The sequence below is a fragment of the Ailuropoda melanoleuca genome, chromosome 5 (assembly GCF_002007445.2).
Source record: "Ailuropoda melanoleuca isolate Jingjing chromosome 5, ASM200744v2, whole genome shotgun sequence".
NCBI lineage: Eukaryota > Metazoa > Chordata > Mammalia > Carnivora > Ursidae > Ailuropoda > Ailuropoda melanoleuca.
In genome coordinates this window covers 93,691,475-93,708,055 of record NC_048222.1, presented here as the reverse complement: position 1 = coordinate 93,708,055, position 16,581 = coordinate 93,691,475, and the positions used below count along the sequence as shown (strand labels likewise).

Here is a 16,581-nt window from a genome sequence, read left to right as displayed (position 1 = left end):
AGTCTCGGAATATAAAAGAAGACTACAAAACATTCGTCTAAACAGATTAAATAGGATCGTTTGCTGAGCACTTACCTGCAGATGTCCTGAGTGGATGGACAGACAGATAATCTTGACTGGCTCCTGGGAGCTGTCCCTGTTGTTGGACTGCTTGCCTGGAGAAACAAGTTAGATAATTTGGCATCTTGGTTAAGGTAATACATGGTCGATATCTTGCTTTTTTTCCACATATTTAAAAAATTACAACAAACGTGGCTGCCGGTCATGTTGCTCAGAACGCAGCTCACAACATATAGGAAGTTAGAGGGCTCGTTTTGCAAAAGTAAAACTTGTTTGAGGAACTTGGAACAGCTGAGATGCTGTACCACTTTGCTGTTGCTTCATTTATGAGAGAGGAAGATGATTCCACAAGTTTCTGTTCTATTTACTGTAAACATTTGAGTGGAATGGTTCCATTTGCCTTGGAAACAATGGGTATCATCTGACTATTCTATAGTACAAAGGACATATAGGCTATGATATGACAAGGTTGACAACAATCTGGGAAGCCTAAATAATCAAATAGCCATTAGACTGCTAGATACTGCCTGGGAATAACATGAAGTCACATCAAGTCCCTATGAGATAATATATTCGAAAATGTTTTGTTGTATTTAAAAGCCTATAGTTATTACCATTATTATTTCATCACTGAAATTAATAAAATCCTTCCATCACAACATTATTGACCTTTCATATCTTTTAACCCTCTGACGGTCCCGAGGTTGAGAATAACAGAGCCTGAAATAATTCAGATTGTTAGCAAAAAAGTGGAGCACATTTCACCAAACTCCTACTTTTGAAATGCATTTTCTTCACTGAATTTGTCTTCTTTAACCTGTTGTATTTAATACAGATGGTGATAAATCAAAGGCTAGACTGTGCTGAGAATTGGCAGCGTGCCAGGCATTGTGCTGTGGTTTTTATCAACTGTCTCCTAAATCCTTAGAATAATCTCCCCAGGGGGCAATAGTAACAACTAACAGTTTTGAATGAATAGTATGTGCCAATCACTGTCAGTGAATTTTCACTTGTCCGTTTATTAACACTCATGAGAAGTGAGTGTGTTAAATGCTGTGATTATTTCCATGTTATCGATAAGGAAACTGAGAAGTCGGTGCTGCTTCTATATGCATAGGTGCTAGAGCAGAGGTTTAGGATGAGGAATCTTGCCCTTTCATTTGTTCTCTTACCCATCTGGGAATACTCTTCTCCTTTACACAGGAGGAAAATAAGGGGGGCCCTGATCAAGATAGATCTCTCTCTCTCTCTCTCTCTCTTTCTATAGCTTCCAGAAGCTGGAAAAGGCTAGAAAATGGGATTTTTGCTAGACCCTCCAGGAGGAATGCATCCCTGCTGACACCTCGATTTTGGCTCAGTGAGACCCATGTTTGACTATGACATTCAAAACCATAAGCTAATAAAGTGCTGCTTTAATTCAACAAGTTGTGGTAATTTGTCAACGAGTCGTAGGAAACTAATATAGAAGATGAGACTTGAGGCAAGCAAGAATTATCAAAGAAGGGATCAAAAATATTCTAGGCAGAGGACACAGAGGCCAAGAGGGAAGGATGGCTTTCTCGGGGTGCTTCCACAGGCTGATTTATAACTGCACACTTCTGATTTACTATTTTCAGAGGTTTCCCTATCAATCCATGAACACTATATTATTAAAATATTTGAATGTCATCTTTGAATACTAGTCCATGCTTGATTATATCCTTCAATATTTCTATCAAAACTCATTTACTTCAAATTTTTTATCCAGATTAACGTCATTTTTTGCATCCGTTGGAGAGGTATATAGCCAATTTTTGTAAAATATAAGCATTTCTGTACTCTATGTAGTAAACAGTAAGTTTTATTAGATTGCATACTGCTTACCCCACATACAACCATTGAGGATAGTAGGGAGTTCTGCATGCAGCAGTCGCTGAGTAAAGTGAAGTTTACCACTCATTATCTTTAAAAAAAAAAAGAGATGAAGCCCAAAAGTGACCTCAAATAACCAATGATATCATAAAAGTGAACCAAAATATGTTGAGCATCATAACGGATACCCACGGCTCCTCAATGATGTGTTGAAGCCAATTCTTTGAAGCTGTACAGGGAAAGGATGTTGAAACAGACATAATCAAAATAAAAAATTATCATCTCACAGGTATGAGCAAATGAGTGTTCTACAATGAGAAACTGATTTGTCAATGAATAATAACACAGAATGTTAAAATCATGCGGCTTCCCTTTGGAGGGTTTTTTGGTCCACCATGAGACTGAATCAAATAGCATTTATGTCTATAAGCCTTAAATAGTTTGAAGGAAATAGAAATCCTTATTGTCCATCGAGAATCTTCAAACAGCTCCTATCCAGTATTAGTTGATACACGTTCGGTTTGGTTGTGGGACAGATGCTGTAGTATCAGCTACTGTAGCAAATGCTCTTAATGCCCACGCCATCCCCTCGGCCTTCCTCTGAGTTCACCGGACGCTGACTGATTCCCACTTGAGTGCCCGTGTCTCTTGGGTTCTATGTCCTGGGTCTTTGGTACCATGCGCTCTCGCTTGGCTACACACAGGCACAACCTGGAAGTGTGACATAAGTTAAAACCTCTGGGGACTGGGGCGCCTGGGTGGCACAGCGGTTAAGCGTCTGCCTTCGGCTCAGGGCGTGATCCTGGCATTATGGGATCGAGCCCCACGTCAGGCTCCTCCACTATGAGCCTGCTTCTTCCTCTCCCACTCCCCCTGCTTGTGTTCCCTCTCTCGCTGGCTGTCTCTATCTCTGTCAAATAAATAAATAAAATCTTTAAAAAAAAAAAAAAAACCTCTGGGGACGACTCTTGGACTGAAGTCGGGATACATGCTCTAGATTTTCCATTCTCCCAAAGGATAGTTCTAAAGTGACTTATCATTTCTTTCAATGGTCGCAAACTGGATTATGGCCCTGTTGACCCTAGCGCATTAACACATTTCTTTATTGGTGTTTCCCCTTTCTTTCTGTCTTAATTTACACAAGCCTGTAGTGCTTCCTGGGATCACTTCCTAGAAAAACTACCTGCACCCAACTAAGACAGTGGAATCTATTTAACCAGCTGATTGATATAAAATTAACCCTAGTTGTGTCACTTTAGATTTAGTTGTTTTGCAACATGAATTAAAGGTCTATTATGTAATAGATACTATGGTGAGTTCTGAAAATAAAGAAAAGATAGCATCCTGAAGGAGTCTTGTTTAGTGGAAAAGAGATTCAAGGGAACAGGCAATTTTCATATAATCTCATATATCCTAAAAGTCTAGTAATGGGAGTTCTGATGAAGGAAGGGCACCTCACATAGAATGGAGCAGAGATTTAAAGTAAGTGTCCTACAGGAAATGACGCCTGAGCAAGAAAGAGTGAATGCGAACACAGTTTTATAATGACTGGGGGAGGCTGTTGAGTGAGATAAGAAGTGATACAAAGTCAGTATAACGGAGTAGACAGAGATCCTGTATGTGACTTTGAAATTTTTGAAAGTCATTGACAGATATTCAGCAGCAAGTGGAAATTATTGAATTTGGGCACTAGAAAATTCACTTTCGCAGCTGAGAATTGGAAAGTCCAGGAGTGACTGTAAGCAGGGGAAAGAATTGGTATTCGATATATCCAAGATGCATCAGGGATTGGAAGAGGAATAGTTTAAATAATATAATCCCAACTGGTTGTTTTATTTTGAAGTATGATAAGAATTATTTCAAAAATCAGTTGAAAAAAGTAACATAAGTAAACATCTTGAATGTTCAATGAAAAATTTTTAATAAAGTTAAGTGGGATGAGGGGTTAGATAGAGTACTTCTACCAGATATCAAAACATAGTATGACTCTTCAGAAATTAGGAGAATATGTGTGTGGAAATCTATCTATCTATCAATCTATCTATCTATCTATCTATCTATCTATCTATCTATCTATTAGCTTTCTATTCCTTACTTACTAGTACTTAATAAAGTTACATTTCAAATTAGTGTCAAAAAGCCAGGTTATTAAATAAATAGCATGGGCAGAAATGACTAGTCATCAGAAAAATGTAAAGCTGGATCCCTTCCTTAATGCTTACACTGCAGTTTAGGTGGACGAAAGACTTAAATGTAGCGAAATAAAAATAAAAACATGAGAAGGAAACATAACTGAGTATGTTTATAATATTGTGGAGGGGAATCCCTTTCTTGGGAGGACATGAAATAAAAAATTAACATAGGAAAAGACAGTTAAGCATGGTAATTAAAAAAATAAAAACTTCTAATTTGTAAAAAAGAAACACACTCACACACCAACATCACCCTAGATAAAACTCAAAGACATAAATAATGCCATATTTCATCATATATGTGATAGCCAAATAGCTAATTCCTATAGTACTCATAGATTTCTTACAAATTAAAAAAAAAAGAAAAATTGGTTGATCTTAGAAAAAAATGAGTAAGACACACAGACAGGTATAGTTCACAGGGGAGAAACTTCACAGGGCTTTTGGCCAAGTGTAAAAGGATGCTTAATCTCAGTGAGCAGACAAATGCAAATTCAGTAAACAATGGCATTTACTTTCACTTGTCAGATCAGCACATTAAAAAGGATTGATTAATACCTAGTATAGCCAAGGTTGGGGACACCAAGCATTGCCATATATTGTTGAAATAATTGTAAATTGGCACAACTTATTTGGAGGGCAATTTGGCAAGCTTTATTAACATAGAAAATGTCTATGGTAGTCAAGTCAGAAATTCTCACGGGAATCAATGTTGTTGAAACACCTGCAAAATTCCCCAAAGATATGTTCATTATAACAAGAATGTTCATTATGGTTTTGTCATAGCAAGAAATTGGAAACAACCCAAATGTTTATTTAGTTCTTAACATTGAAATACATAAGCCATTTTAAGAAATGAGATATACCACATACATGTACACAGAAGCTCGCACACACACGTCTAGGATATATTTTTAAGTGAAAAGTTAAGCTTCAAAACTGTATATGGTATGATCTCACTTGGGTAAAAAATGCTTTCATGATGTATGTTATCATATGAATAGGACACATTTGGAGGAGCGTACATCCAACCATTAGCAGTGATTATCTTTGTGAGGTGGGAATATAAGAACCTTTATTTTTCAGGTTATATATTTTTATAATATTTTAAATTTTAATTTTAATAAAAGAAAACATAACTTTTTAAATATTTACTTATTTGAGAGAGAGAGAGAGAGAGTGGCAGGGAGGGCTGGAGGGAGAGGTAGATAGAGTCTCAAGCAGACTTTTTGCTGTGCATGGAGCCCAGCGTGGGGGTTTGATCTCACGAACCCAAGATCATGACCTGAGTTGAAACCAAGAGTTGGACACTCAACTGACGGAGCCACCCAGGTGCCCCAACTTTTTAATCATATTAACGATGATGTCATAAATGATAACTATTAATATAAAAAATCAGGATTGGTATTTTTTCCTCTAATATTTAAGTGGTAAAGTCACGGCTTGTTTAGCTCCTTTGGATTCCACTTTCATTCTTCAGTTACACATACTCAACATGGTATCTACGTAAAAGAATAGTTATGATGGTAACATGAAATCACTGATCAGATAACTGCTTTGCAGAATGTCCAAGAGTTGTAGTCAGATGCTAATCATGAAATATTAGACTTCTTTTTATTCATTCAGTTTTTCTCCCCACAGTGAACTCAACGGTATCCTCTCATTCAGAGAAGACACCTAACAGTCTAAGGTCAGTGATTCTCAATCCTGGCTAAAAGAATCACTGGGAAAATTTTCAAATAAATATCTCTAACTGGGCCTGATTCCAGAAGCTTTTGAGGGATGGGTCCCAGGGTACAGGACCTGACCATCAGTATTTTTAAAAGCTGCCGCAGTGACTCAATGTGTGGCCAAAGTTAAGAACCACTGGCTTAGGTCAAAGGGGATAAAATTTTACTTCTAATTTCAGATCAGACTTTTTTTTCCTGAGACTCCAGTGATAATATTCTTGTAAGCCTGATTTTTTTGAGAAACACTACAAGTGTTTTCTAAATTCTCAAATCTCATGTTTATACATCTAGAAAAGATCTTGGACTTCTGGGCATAGTTTTACTACAACCTATAGTGTATGGAGATAAAAGGTCTGACTTTAAACCTACAATTTACAGGAAGAATAAATACTCTCTGCTCACTACTACCTGCTGCTGAAGAACAGGAGAGGGAAACAAGAACGAAGGATGAAATTCCAGTGCCTTCCCTCCCCATTTATCCACCCTGGGATGAACATGGTTTGGGGAGAAGGGGTGGGGGCAGGACAGGGTATGTGCAAGATTCACCAGGAGATGGTTGTGGGAAAACTAGGAGAATGATGTTTGTTCTGCCTTTCCCTGGGAAAGACGACAATGTCTTTCAGAGTAGCTCTTCAGTGGGCAAGGGCGGTGCCTGATATATCACCTGCATGGTTGGGTAGAAGCAACAGAGGCACCCGTGCCAATTTCCCATTCTTCCAGACGGGGGTGAGGAAATCCAGATGTCTTCTTGTGCTTTCACGAGTGTGTGAAAGATAACTGAGATTGCTAGCCTGGGGACGTAAGCAAGGGTCAACGAGAGTTCACGTCAATGTGACTTTGTAACAGAAGGCCACAGAAAAGACTACTAGGCAAAAGGCCTGGCAATGACAGTGAAAACTCAAATGGGTTGGAAGGTCAGAGCCCTGCCTGACTGTAACAAAGAGCCAGTCACCAGGTCTTGGTGTCTTAGCAATAAGTCTGGTAAAAGCCTGCAGTATAGAACTCTAAAGAGAGGTCCATGTCCTAGTGTATTCTGAAAATTGAAGGAATCATGGGAAGAAACCTTGAAAGACTGGGTGTGATAAAATTTTGAACTGGGAGAGACAGAGATTTTTTTTTGAAAAAAAAAAAAATCAAACATTTCCCAAATCAGCCATAAAGAGAACTCAAGAGGAAGATACAGGGAATGAGATTACTTTTAGAAAGTCACGTGTTTTTCCCCCCTGTATATGCAAAATTTATCACACTTCATCCTGGGAGCCCTGTGGGATCCCTAAGAAACTGTGTAGCAAACATCTATACCATTGACTGATTACAAAATCTATATGTAGAAGACAGCAGTCTTGAGGTTGAATCTATAATCTTGTGGATTAGAAATGGTGCATTAAGAAGGATGAAGGCCAGACAAAAAGAAAGGAGTAGCATGACAAGTGGTCTTAATGCTCCTTTTGGGCACACCAAGTTTTGGGAGGAACTGAAAATCCTTTCAAAAAAAAGGAAAGCTAAATCTGCCTTTGGCAACTCACATCATTAGGGCTGAGGCTTAGAGCAAGGCTAGATTCTTGGAGAGGTCTAAAGGAGAAGGTGCAGCTGACAATGCAGAATCCAGCTTGCCTTGAAGGGCCCTGGAAGGCCAGCAAGTAGAGCCCCACTGGTCTGCAGAGGCCAAGTTCTGCCAGCCTCTTGGAACAGACAGTTGAAAATGGAGATGAAACAGTGATTGCCAGCAGGGAGGGCACAGCAGGGGATTTGTTTTGAAGTACCAGCTCGTGTCACTTCTTAAAAGCCATCCATTCCTACTGATACAGATTAGATCTAAAATGAGCTTGGGCATCAGTCAAGATTGAACCACTGGGAACAGATAATAAGGCTGATTCTGAGAGGAAGGGATATTTCTAGGGGGAATAATAGACACCATTCTGTGAAGGAGTTGAGGACCCATCATGGTACCCATGCTACCTTGTAAAAGGTACACATCCTGGGAGATAGAGAAATGGATTCAGGCAGTTGGCTTTGGTACCTAATGTCACATCTCAGTCCACTTCTGATAACTGCAGCCCTACTGAACTATTCCTTTGTGAGAGCCAACTGACCTCCTGGTGAGAATGTACCATCTCAAGTAAGTACAACCTCGTTTCTACTATCTACTCCTAGAACTGTGGAAACCCACTTGGCTTTGCACAAGCCTGAATGCAAGGGAAATAATACCTCTAGGGACAAACCTTAAAAAAAATGGGGGTCAGAGGCTTGTGGAAAAATGATCCATCCTCTCTGTCAGGTAGAAAATTCTGAAAGACACTTTGGATATCTCTCAGGAGTCCCATTAGAATCATAACTGACCTCAAAATGCACCCTTAAATTGACTTTTTATTCACTGTTGTCTCATGTTTCCTAATTCCTCATTTATGATTCCTGGGATGACTTCTGAAATATGCCACCTGCACTAAAAGTCTTGTCACCAGTACTGCTTGGAGGGGAACCCAGACTGAGAGATAGCTGGTAGCAGAACTAGTACCATAATACAGACCCACAAGATAGAATTTGGGAGCTGGGTCACTCATGATCAAACATCACAGGGAACTCTTTGCTGGTAGTAAGTGGGCTAGTGATAATGCCCAGTGAGCTGTAGCATCACGATTACTGGGTTGGGTGAGGCACAGGTGACGGGGAAGCAAGCAGTAGCCCCGGAATTTGTATAGTGAGGGTCAATGATAATTATGAGGATATGTGGTTGCTTGGCTTTGTTAACTGCCTTGGAAACTTCCATGAAAGAGAATGGCAGGGTCAGTTTGGCCAAATACCAACTGTGGGTACTTTGTGAAAGCCTGTGTACAAGGACACCACGAAGTACAGAGATGTTACCCCAGGGTAGCTCTCTGCCAAGAAGGAGCAGAAGCTGGAGGATAAGTCATCAGCTCCCAGACTTTCAGGTGGTCAATCCTTGGAGACATTCTTTACATTTCATAAGGAGATTCTGGTGGAATCAAGCCCTGTTGCCACATCAGTGACCTCTTTACTTCACCCTTCGGTTGGCTTCCCCTTCTTTCTCTGTCTTACTTTCCTTCTGCCTCACTCCTGTTGCTCAGTGAACACTTCCCAAACAAGCTCCCGGTACAAGTCCTTGTCCCAGGCCTTGCACCCGTGAGAACCGAAACTCAGACACTGGAGGTTTACGGTGGGTTCCATCATCAGATAAACTTGTTGGCTGTTGCCCTTGTACCTGCTGGCCTGGACTAGCTCCCAAGCTCTTGAGTTGTATGTCCTCTAGATGCAGGTCTGGTGTGCAATTTGCAAGAAGATCAAGTTCCAGTCCTGGCACTTTCTTCAACCTGTTGCAGTTAATTTTCTAGAGAGAGGAAGATACTCTCACAGCTCTCACTGCCTCTCCTTTTTCTACGTTTTTATCTGTATACCGACAGAGCTTTGAGATTTATCTTCCTAAGGTATAATATAGGCATTTCCTTTGCCTGATCAGAAGGCTTCAGTGGTTCCTTACTACTTAATAAATACAAAGAGGCCAGTTTGGGATTTGGGGGCCTTTGTGTTTTGACTCCCATCTACTTTTCTGGTATTTATCTCAGCCTTAACTCCTCTTAATTCCTGAATTCCAGTAAACCTTGCTTATTTGTTGGTCAACATTATCATATCCATATTTATCATACTACCAAATATATCCCATGCATTTTTTTTTAAAACATTTCATTTATTTGCTTGAGAAAGAGAGAGAGTGAGTAAGAGAAGGTATATGCAGGGGGAGCGGCAGGCAGAGGGAGAAGCAGCCCCCCCGCTGAGCAGGGAGCCTGTTCTGGGACTGGATCCCAGGATCTTGGGATCATGTCCTGAGTCAAAGGCAGATGCTTAACCAACTGAGCTACACAGGTGCCCCATCCCATACTTTAATTTCTGTGCTGTTCTCTGTAGAGAAAACAGCAAATGCGAAGCCATGGAATTTTCCCCCAGGGCTACCTCATTTTCTCAGCTTTATGAGCAGCCATTCTCCTTTGAACTCCAACAGCCCTTTTAACTTCTCTTATGGTTTCATCCTTGCTCTAGCATTTATCATCTGTGTTCCCATCTAACCATTTCCAAACCGCCACAATGTTCTATAGTTAATCTTTCTTGCTTCTTTTCCAGATTGAGAAAAGAGGCCAAGTCTTACTCACTTTGGAAATCTTCATAGTCCCTTGGACATGGCAGGTAGCTGATAAAGAGTGGTGGGGTTGAATTGAGCTTGGCAGCAGTTGAACTGAGTCGAACTGAGCTTGGTAATAGTTGGACCAAGTTGAATTGACCTTGGTAAATCCTGTTCTGATTGCAGTAGAGATAGAGATGACAATCATATCACAGTGATCCAGGAAGAAAGGGCTCCATTCTCCTCTGGAAAAGAGGCAATTCTGCTCTCCCACAAAATAAATGACCTGAAGCCAATGTTTGATATAATTTTTGAGGCCCTTTCCTTGGACTTTGGAGTTAAAAAGCATATCAAATGAAGGATGTGTCTTTTGCTTTTTTTCGAAGATAGGGATTTCTACTTAGGAAGTGACGTAACTATATTTCTCAAAGAAGAGTATGGCTTTAAACAATTTTTAAGCGGGCAAGGTCTGTTTAAAAAGAAAACATGGTAATTGAGGATACAAATGAATTAAAATCTTTTAAATGCATGGCCCTATTCAACAGCAATGAATTGTTTTAATTCACTAGTTTGTACATTATGAGAGCTTGGTAATTTGTTCATCCCTTTAATAGGTGCAAGATTGAAATGTGGCTGGGGAGGAAAAAATAACAATTGGCTGGATGAGCAGAATAATATGTTCCTTGAAATGAAGCATTCTTTGTAATGGATGTTTATTTCAGATGATTACATTGTACAGTGCATTTAAGTGGGAAAAACAAACAAGAGGCCAGATGCACTAATTTTATCAAAGTTATTTATATCAGCAGTATAATTAAAGGCAGTAATTTCAAATTAGGTTTTCTGAGAATCCATTTATAGGCAACACAAGACAACTTGTCTCTATGGCATCCAGGCCATGATTATGCTCTGGGGGCAATGTTAACTACTGCCAATTGGCCTTGGCATTTTGAAAATTAATTATTGTTTTGAAAGATGCTAAAGCTATTACCTCCTGCTGCCGTGACCAGTTTAGATCCACTCCACTAGGAGAACCTAATATATAATTTATGGATGTGACAAAGAATAATCAAGCATAATCATTTACAAATGGCTTCTCTTATTTAGTAATTCATTAATAATACCTTATGAAGAATGAGTCTAGAACTTCAGATGGGAAATGCTACTGCAGAAGCTTCTTTTCTAAAAAAAAAAAAAGCCTCCACTCATTTCATCAGTAGTTCATGAGTAACATGTTGAAGAATTAAGTATAAAATGAAATATTAAACTAGCTCTAGGGAACATAAATGGGACAAATCTTAAAGATTCTTTTTGGTTATGAAAATAATATTTAATGACTAAAAAAGTAATAAATTTAGAGAATGTATTTATGTAATCTCAGGGCTAGGGGGAGCTTTATAAAGGAGACCTGGTCTAACCCCCATCTGACACCATTATTCCATTTATAACATTCTCAATGGGTGATCATCCAGCCCATGTTGGCCAGTAACAGAATTCACAGTCTCCTGAGACCATCCCTTGCATTTCTCTAACCATAGCATCTAAATGTATCATCATAGTATCATATTGAAGTAACTTTCTCTGTGGCTTCCAGCACTAATTCTAGTTTTATCCTCCAAAACCACACAGAATTTGCTTTATCTCTGAATCTTTCTTCTATATCAGGGTCCCTTATTACTTACCTATCCACATATATACTGTATGTTTGCACCCTAGCCTTGATCTTTTTATGCAAGTTTGGAGTAAACTTTTGTAGCAGTAAGTAATTAATTTTATTGGAAATGCGGGATGCCAATGATAAATCTGTAAAGGAAGATTTTAGACAATGACAGGACTTCAATGTTAGGCTGAGTAGTGTAATACATTATTCGATATCTAATCAGTGAAGGCTCTGATTAGGAGATAAGGATGAGGACAAGGGTCCTTAAAAAAGATTAGTATATTTTAAAATGAAAAAAAAATCCATTTATAATAGCACCCAAACTATAAAATACATCCAAATGCATCAATGGGACAGAATAGAGAGTCCAGAAATAGACTCACAAACATGATCAATTGATTTATGACAATGGTGCCAAGGTAATTCAATGAGGAAAGGAACATCTTTCAAAGAAATGGTGCTGGAACAAGTGAATATCCACAGGAAAAAAATTAATCTCAATCCTTATCCCACAACATATTAAATATCACTTGCAATGATTCATTCAAAACAAAAAGCTGAAACTGTACAACCATGAGAATAGAATATAGGAAAAAGTCTTAATGTCCTCAAACTAGGACAAGATTTTCCAGGACAAAAAGCACAGATCATAAAATAAATTGTTGGTAAATTAGACTTTATATAAATTCAAAACTTTTGCTTTTAGAAAGGAAGAGAAAATGAAAAGTACATATTGGGTAAAAAACTTGTACATATAAAGAATTCTTAAACCTTTGTAATAATAAACACCCAGTAAAAATAAGCTAACGATTTGAGCAGCCACTTAAAAAAGGATATGAATTTCAAACATACATTTGAAAAGATATTTCAAATCATTAATCATCCTTGAAATGCAAAATGAAGTCATATCACCACACACCCATTAGAATGGTTACAATTAAGAATACTGACAATACTAAGAACTGGCAAAGATGCAAAAGAACTGGAACTTTTGTACATTCCTGGAGGAAATGTAAAAAGTAAAATGAATTGGCATTTTCACATAAAGCTAAATACACCTACCATACGACCCAGCCATTCTACTTCTATGTAGTAACTCAAGAGAAATGAAATCATATGTCCAACCACACCCACACTTGCATACGAATGTTTATCACAGCTTTATCAACAATAGGCCTAAGCTGTAAACAGTCCAATTCTTCAATAACAGGTAAATGGATAAACAAAATGTGGTATATTCATGCCTTAGGATACTACTCAGCTTTAAAAAGGAACAAACTATTAACATATGTAACAACATCAGTGAATCTCAAAATAATTATGCCAGGTGAAAGAAGCCAGGTACAAGAGTATACATAGTACAGTGTCACTTATAAAATGCAGACTGATCTATAGTGACCTGAAGCCCATTAGCGGCTGCTGAGGGCATCGATGGAAGAACTGTATAGGAAGAAGCCTAAAGAATCTTTGGCGGGGGCGGTGGGGGGGGGTGATAGCAATGTTCTGTATTTTGGCAGAGTTTTATGTCAAAACTCAGTGAACTCAATAATTTAAAGAGATACAGTCTATTGTTCTACATGCTTGAGTTAAAATAATCTAAATTTAGTTTAATTTACAATATTGTGAAAAATGAATTGTGGTGGTAAAAGACAGACTGGAAGCCATAGAACCAAAGAATATTCCTATGTTCAAGGCAAGAGGTTATTAATGCCTGCTATAGAATATGAAAAAAGGAAATGCAGTTAAAAGAAGGGAAGGCCAAAAGAAAAAGGGAAAAGAAAAAGAAATGAAGAGAAAGTCAAAGATAAGGAAGGAGAGCAAAGTTGGGAATGGGGAAATAATTGGAAAGAAAAAAGCCAAGAGAAGGTCAGAAAAGGAGAAAAGAGAAGGGGGAAAAAAAGAAATAAAATAATAGAAAAGAGAGAAGGAAAGGGAAAAAAAGCAAAAAGATATTTATATTCATATATGCCATATGTTGTGGAGAGATGTCTGGTATCTTTGGTTTCTAAAACTTTATGCCCTCTAGCCATGATACCACAGATTTTTAGAAAATCAAATTTTTTAACTTAGCTGTTTTGTTTAGTTATTGTTCTAAACTGGAACTTCTGAAATATGAAGAATTTTAGGCATACAGTAAACAGAATAAATAGATATACTTCAAGATTCAAATACATAATGTAAAATCAATTGCAGGACTTAAATATTCGGCAAGCCTGCTTATTGGTTTGGAGAGGGTTTAAGGAATTGTGTCAAAAAGTGTTGGATAAAATAAAAAACAAACCTGTCTATATGTCTCCTGATCTTGCTAAGAATGAATTTAAGGTAACTTATACAACATATATAAATGCTAACAACACACAGATATATACAGTACGAGACAAAATAGGATTGAAATAAATGTGAGAAACTTAGAAAAAAAGACATAGGGGGAAAGGTTCATGACATTGGTTTTGGTAATGATTTCTTGGGTATGATATGAAGAATCCAGAAAACAAAAGTAAACATAAATTGGACTACATCAAAATTTAAAAATTCTGGGCATCCAAGGGTATAATCAACAGAGTGAAAAGGCAACCTCCAGAATGGGACACAATATTTGTAAATCATATTTCACATAAAAGGTTAATATCTAGAATATATAAAGAACTTCTACAACTTAGCAACAGCCAAAGAACAAACAATGCAACTTAAAAAAGGGCAAAAAACTGGTGTCTCTAAAGAAGATACACAAATGACTGACAAGCCCACAAGCTCAACAACACTAATCACCGGGGAAATGTAAATCAAAATCACAATGGGATAATCATACCCATTAGGTTGACTACCATCAAAAAACCCCCAAAATAACAAGTGTTAGCAAGGACGTGAAGCAGTCAGAACCCTTGTGCACTGTTGGTGGTGAGCACATAAAATAGTATAGCCATTATGGAAAATAGTATGGCAGTTCCTCGATAAGTTAAAAATGGGATTATTGTATGATCCAGCAATTCCACTTCTAGGCATATACACAAAATAACTGAAAGCAGGGTCTCAAAGATATATTTGAGACCTATGTTCATAGCATCATTATTCACAATAGCTAAAAGGTGGGACCAACACCTATGTCCAGTGATGGATCAATAGATAAAAAAAAATGTGATATACAGGCAATGAATAATTATTCAGCTTTAGAAAAGAAGGAAATTTTGACACAGTCTACAACATGAATGAACCCAGAGGACATTTTGCTAGGGAAATAAACCAGTCACAAAAAGACAAAAATTGTATGATCCCACTTATGTAAGATACCGAAAGTAGTCAAATTCATGCAGACAAAAGGTAGAAGAGTGGTTTTCAGGGGTTTTGGGGGGCGGGCAATGGGGGAGTTGTTTAATGAATATAGAGTTTCAGTTTTCCAACATGAAAAGATTTCTGGAGGTTGACTGCACAATGATGAGAATATACATTATGCCACTGAACTTATACACTTAAAATTGGTTAAGAGCACATTTATGTTATGTGCTTTAACCACAACTTAAAAATTTTAAAACTGTAAGAAGACAGTGGGACAAGAAAGAAACGAGGTCTAGTAAGATGAGATACATACCTTTCCATTCACTTGCTAGCACAATAACTCAAATGTGGTCCTACAGTTTTTAGTCCTTGACACAAAGAATCATAGGATTTGTACTCTCCATAAGATAGTAACAAACTGAATCATTACAAGCACAATTGCTGGTGCTGAGACCAAAAAGAACTTTCATCTCTGGGTGGTCATTTAAGGGAAACAGTGTTGAACATTTATGGTCAACACAATTTTTGTAATGAAAATGATCATGAGTTAAACACATGTCCATGATTATTTTCTAATGGTACAATATCAAAGTAAGAATCTTGTGACAGGAAAATTTTTACTTTGACATTATGCCATCAAAAATAATAATGAACATGTCTTTGAAATTCGTTGCGTGTTCATTATGAAATATTCTTAGCTCCTTCCCTTCCCCTCCCTCTTTAAATCTTCACTGCTTGTCTGCCATGTCTTTAACATGCTATTTGGATTGACAGATAGTAATACTTAAAGCAGAAAGAGAGGTGGGATAGATTTCTCTACAAAAGAAAAGTTTGAAAAAGGAAATAAAAAAGATCTATGAAGAAGATGGAGTAAAGGCAGAATGATAAGGAGCTGAGAATGGCTTGAAGAGTTTTGTGGATGGGACAAAGCTGAACAGCTGTTTTAATGAATGAGCACTTAGGGGATGGAGATAAGGCAAAGATCTTTAGGAATTCTTATTGTGTGTTTTTTGCCCTGATTCCAACATTCATCTCCACCTCTACCTCCAATCCATAGACCACTCCAAGAAGACTTCTATGAAAGATTTCACCAGTGATTTCAGAATTGGGATATCATTTCTTTTGAATAACATTTTGTGTTGACACAGGACTTAAACTGGGAGCAAGAAGGCCTGGATTTATTTAGTTTGTATCAATGAAAAGCAAACTCACAGAAGAATAAAATTAGGGGACCTAAAATACTCTTTGTTATCTGGCTTAATTCAAGAATTAACTTGAGACACCTAAGTGGCTCAGTTGGTTAAGTGTTTCCCTTTATCTCAGGTCACGATCCCAGGGTCCTGGGATCAAGTCCAGCATCAGGCTCCTTGCTCAGCAGGGAGCCTGCTTCTTCCTCTGCCTGCTGCTCCCCCTGCTTGTGCTCTCTCTTTCTCTCTCTCTCTCTCTGACAAATAAATAACATCTTAAAAAAAAAAAAGAATTAACTTTAGAATACCTGGAGGAAAAGCTAGAGACCAGATAATACTTTATTAATACTGTGCCTCTCAACAGGCTTGTTGATGAAGAGTTGAATGAGTTGAGAATTGTATATTCCCATTTCTATGCTTCCATGAAGCTATTTCCTGCAGCAAAAGTGTGGCATTAGATGAAGTCAGATGAAGTTTGAGAAACCTATCAAAATGT

General features: G+C 37.9%; 1 protein-coding gene across 2 annotated transcripts in view; it reads right to left on the bottom strand.

Annotated features, from left to right (window-relative positions):
- MARCHF1 (membrane associated ring-CH-type finger 1) overlaps window positions 1-16,581 on the bottom strand; it is a 293,848-nt gene that overhangs the window by 84,439 nt on the left and 192,828 nt on the right. Inside the window, exon 3 of one of the 2 annotated variants that reach the window (XM_011235504.3) lies at window positions 76-155. In XM_011235504.3, coding sequence (XP_011233806.2) covers window positions 76-155 — 80 coding nt within the window. Of the gene's footprint in view, window positions 1-75; window positions 344-16,581 lie in introns of those variants that run through there. The other variant, XM_034661416.1, reaches the window with a different exon arrangement.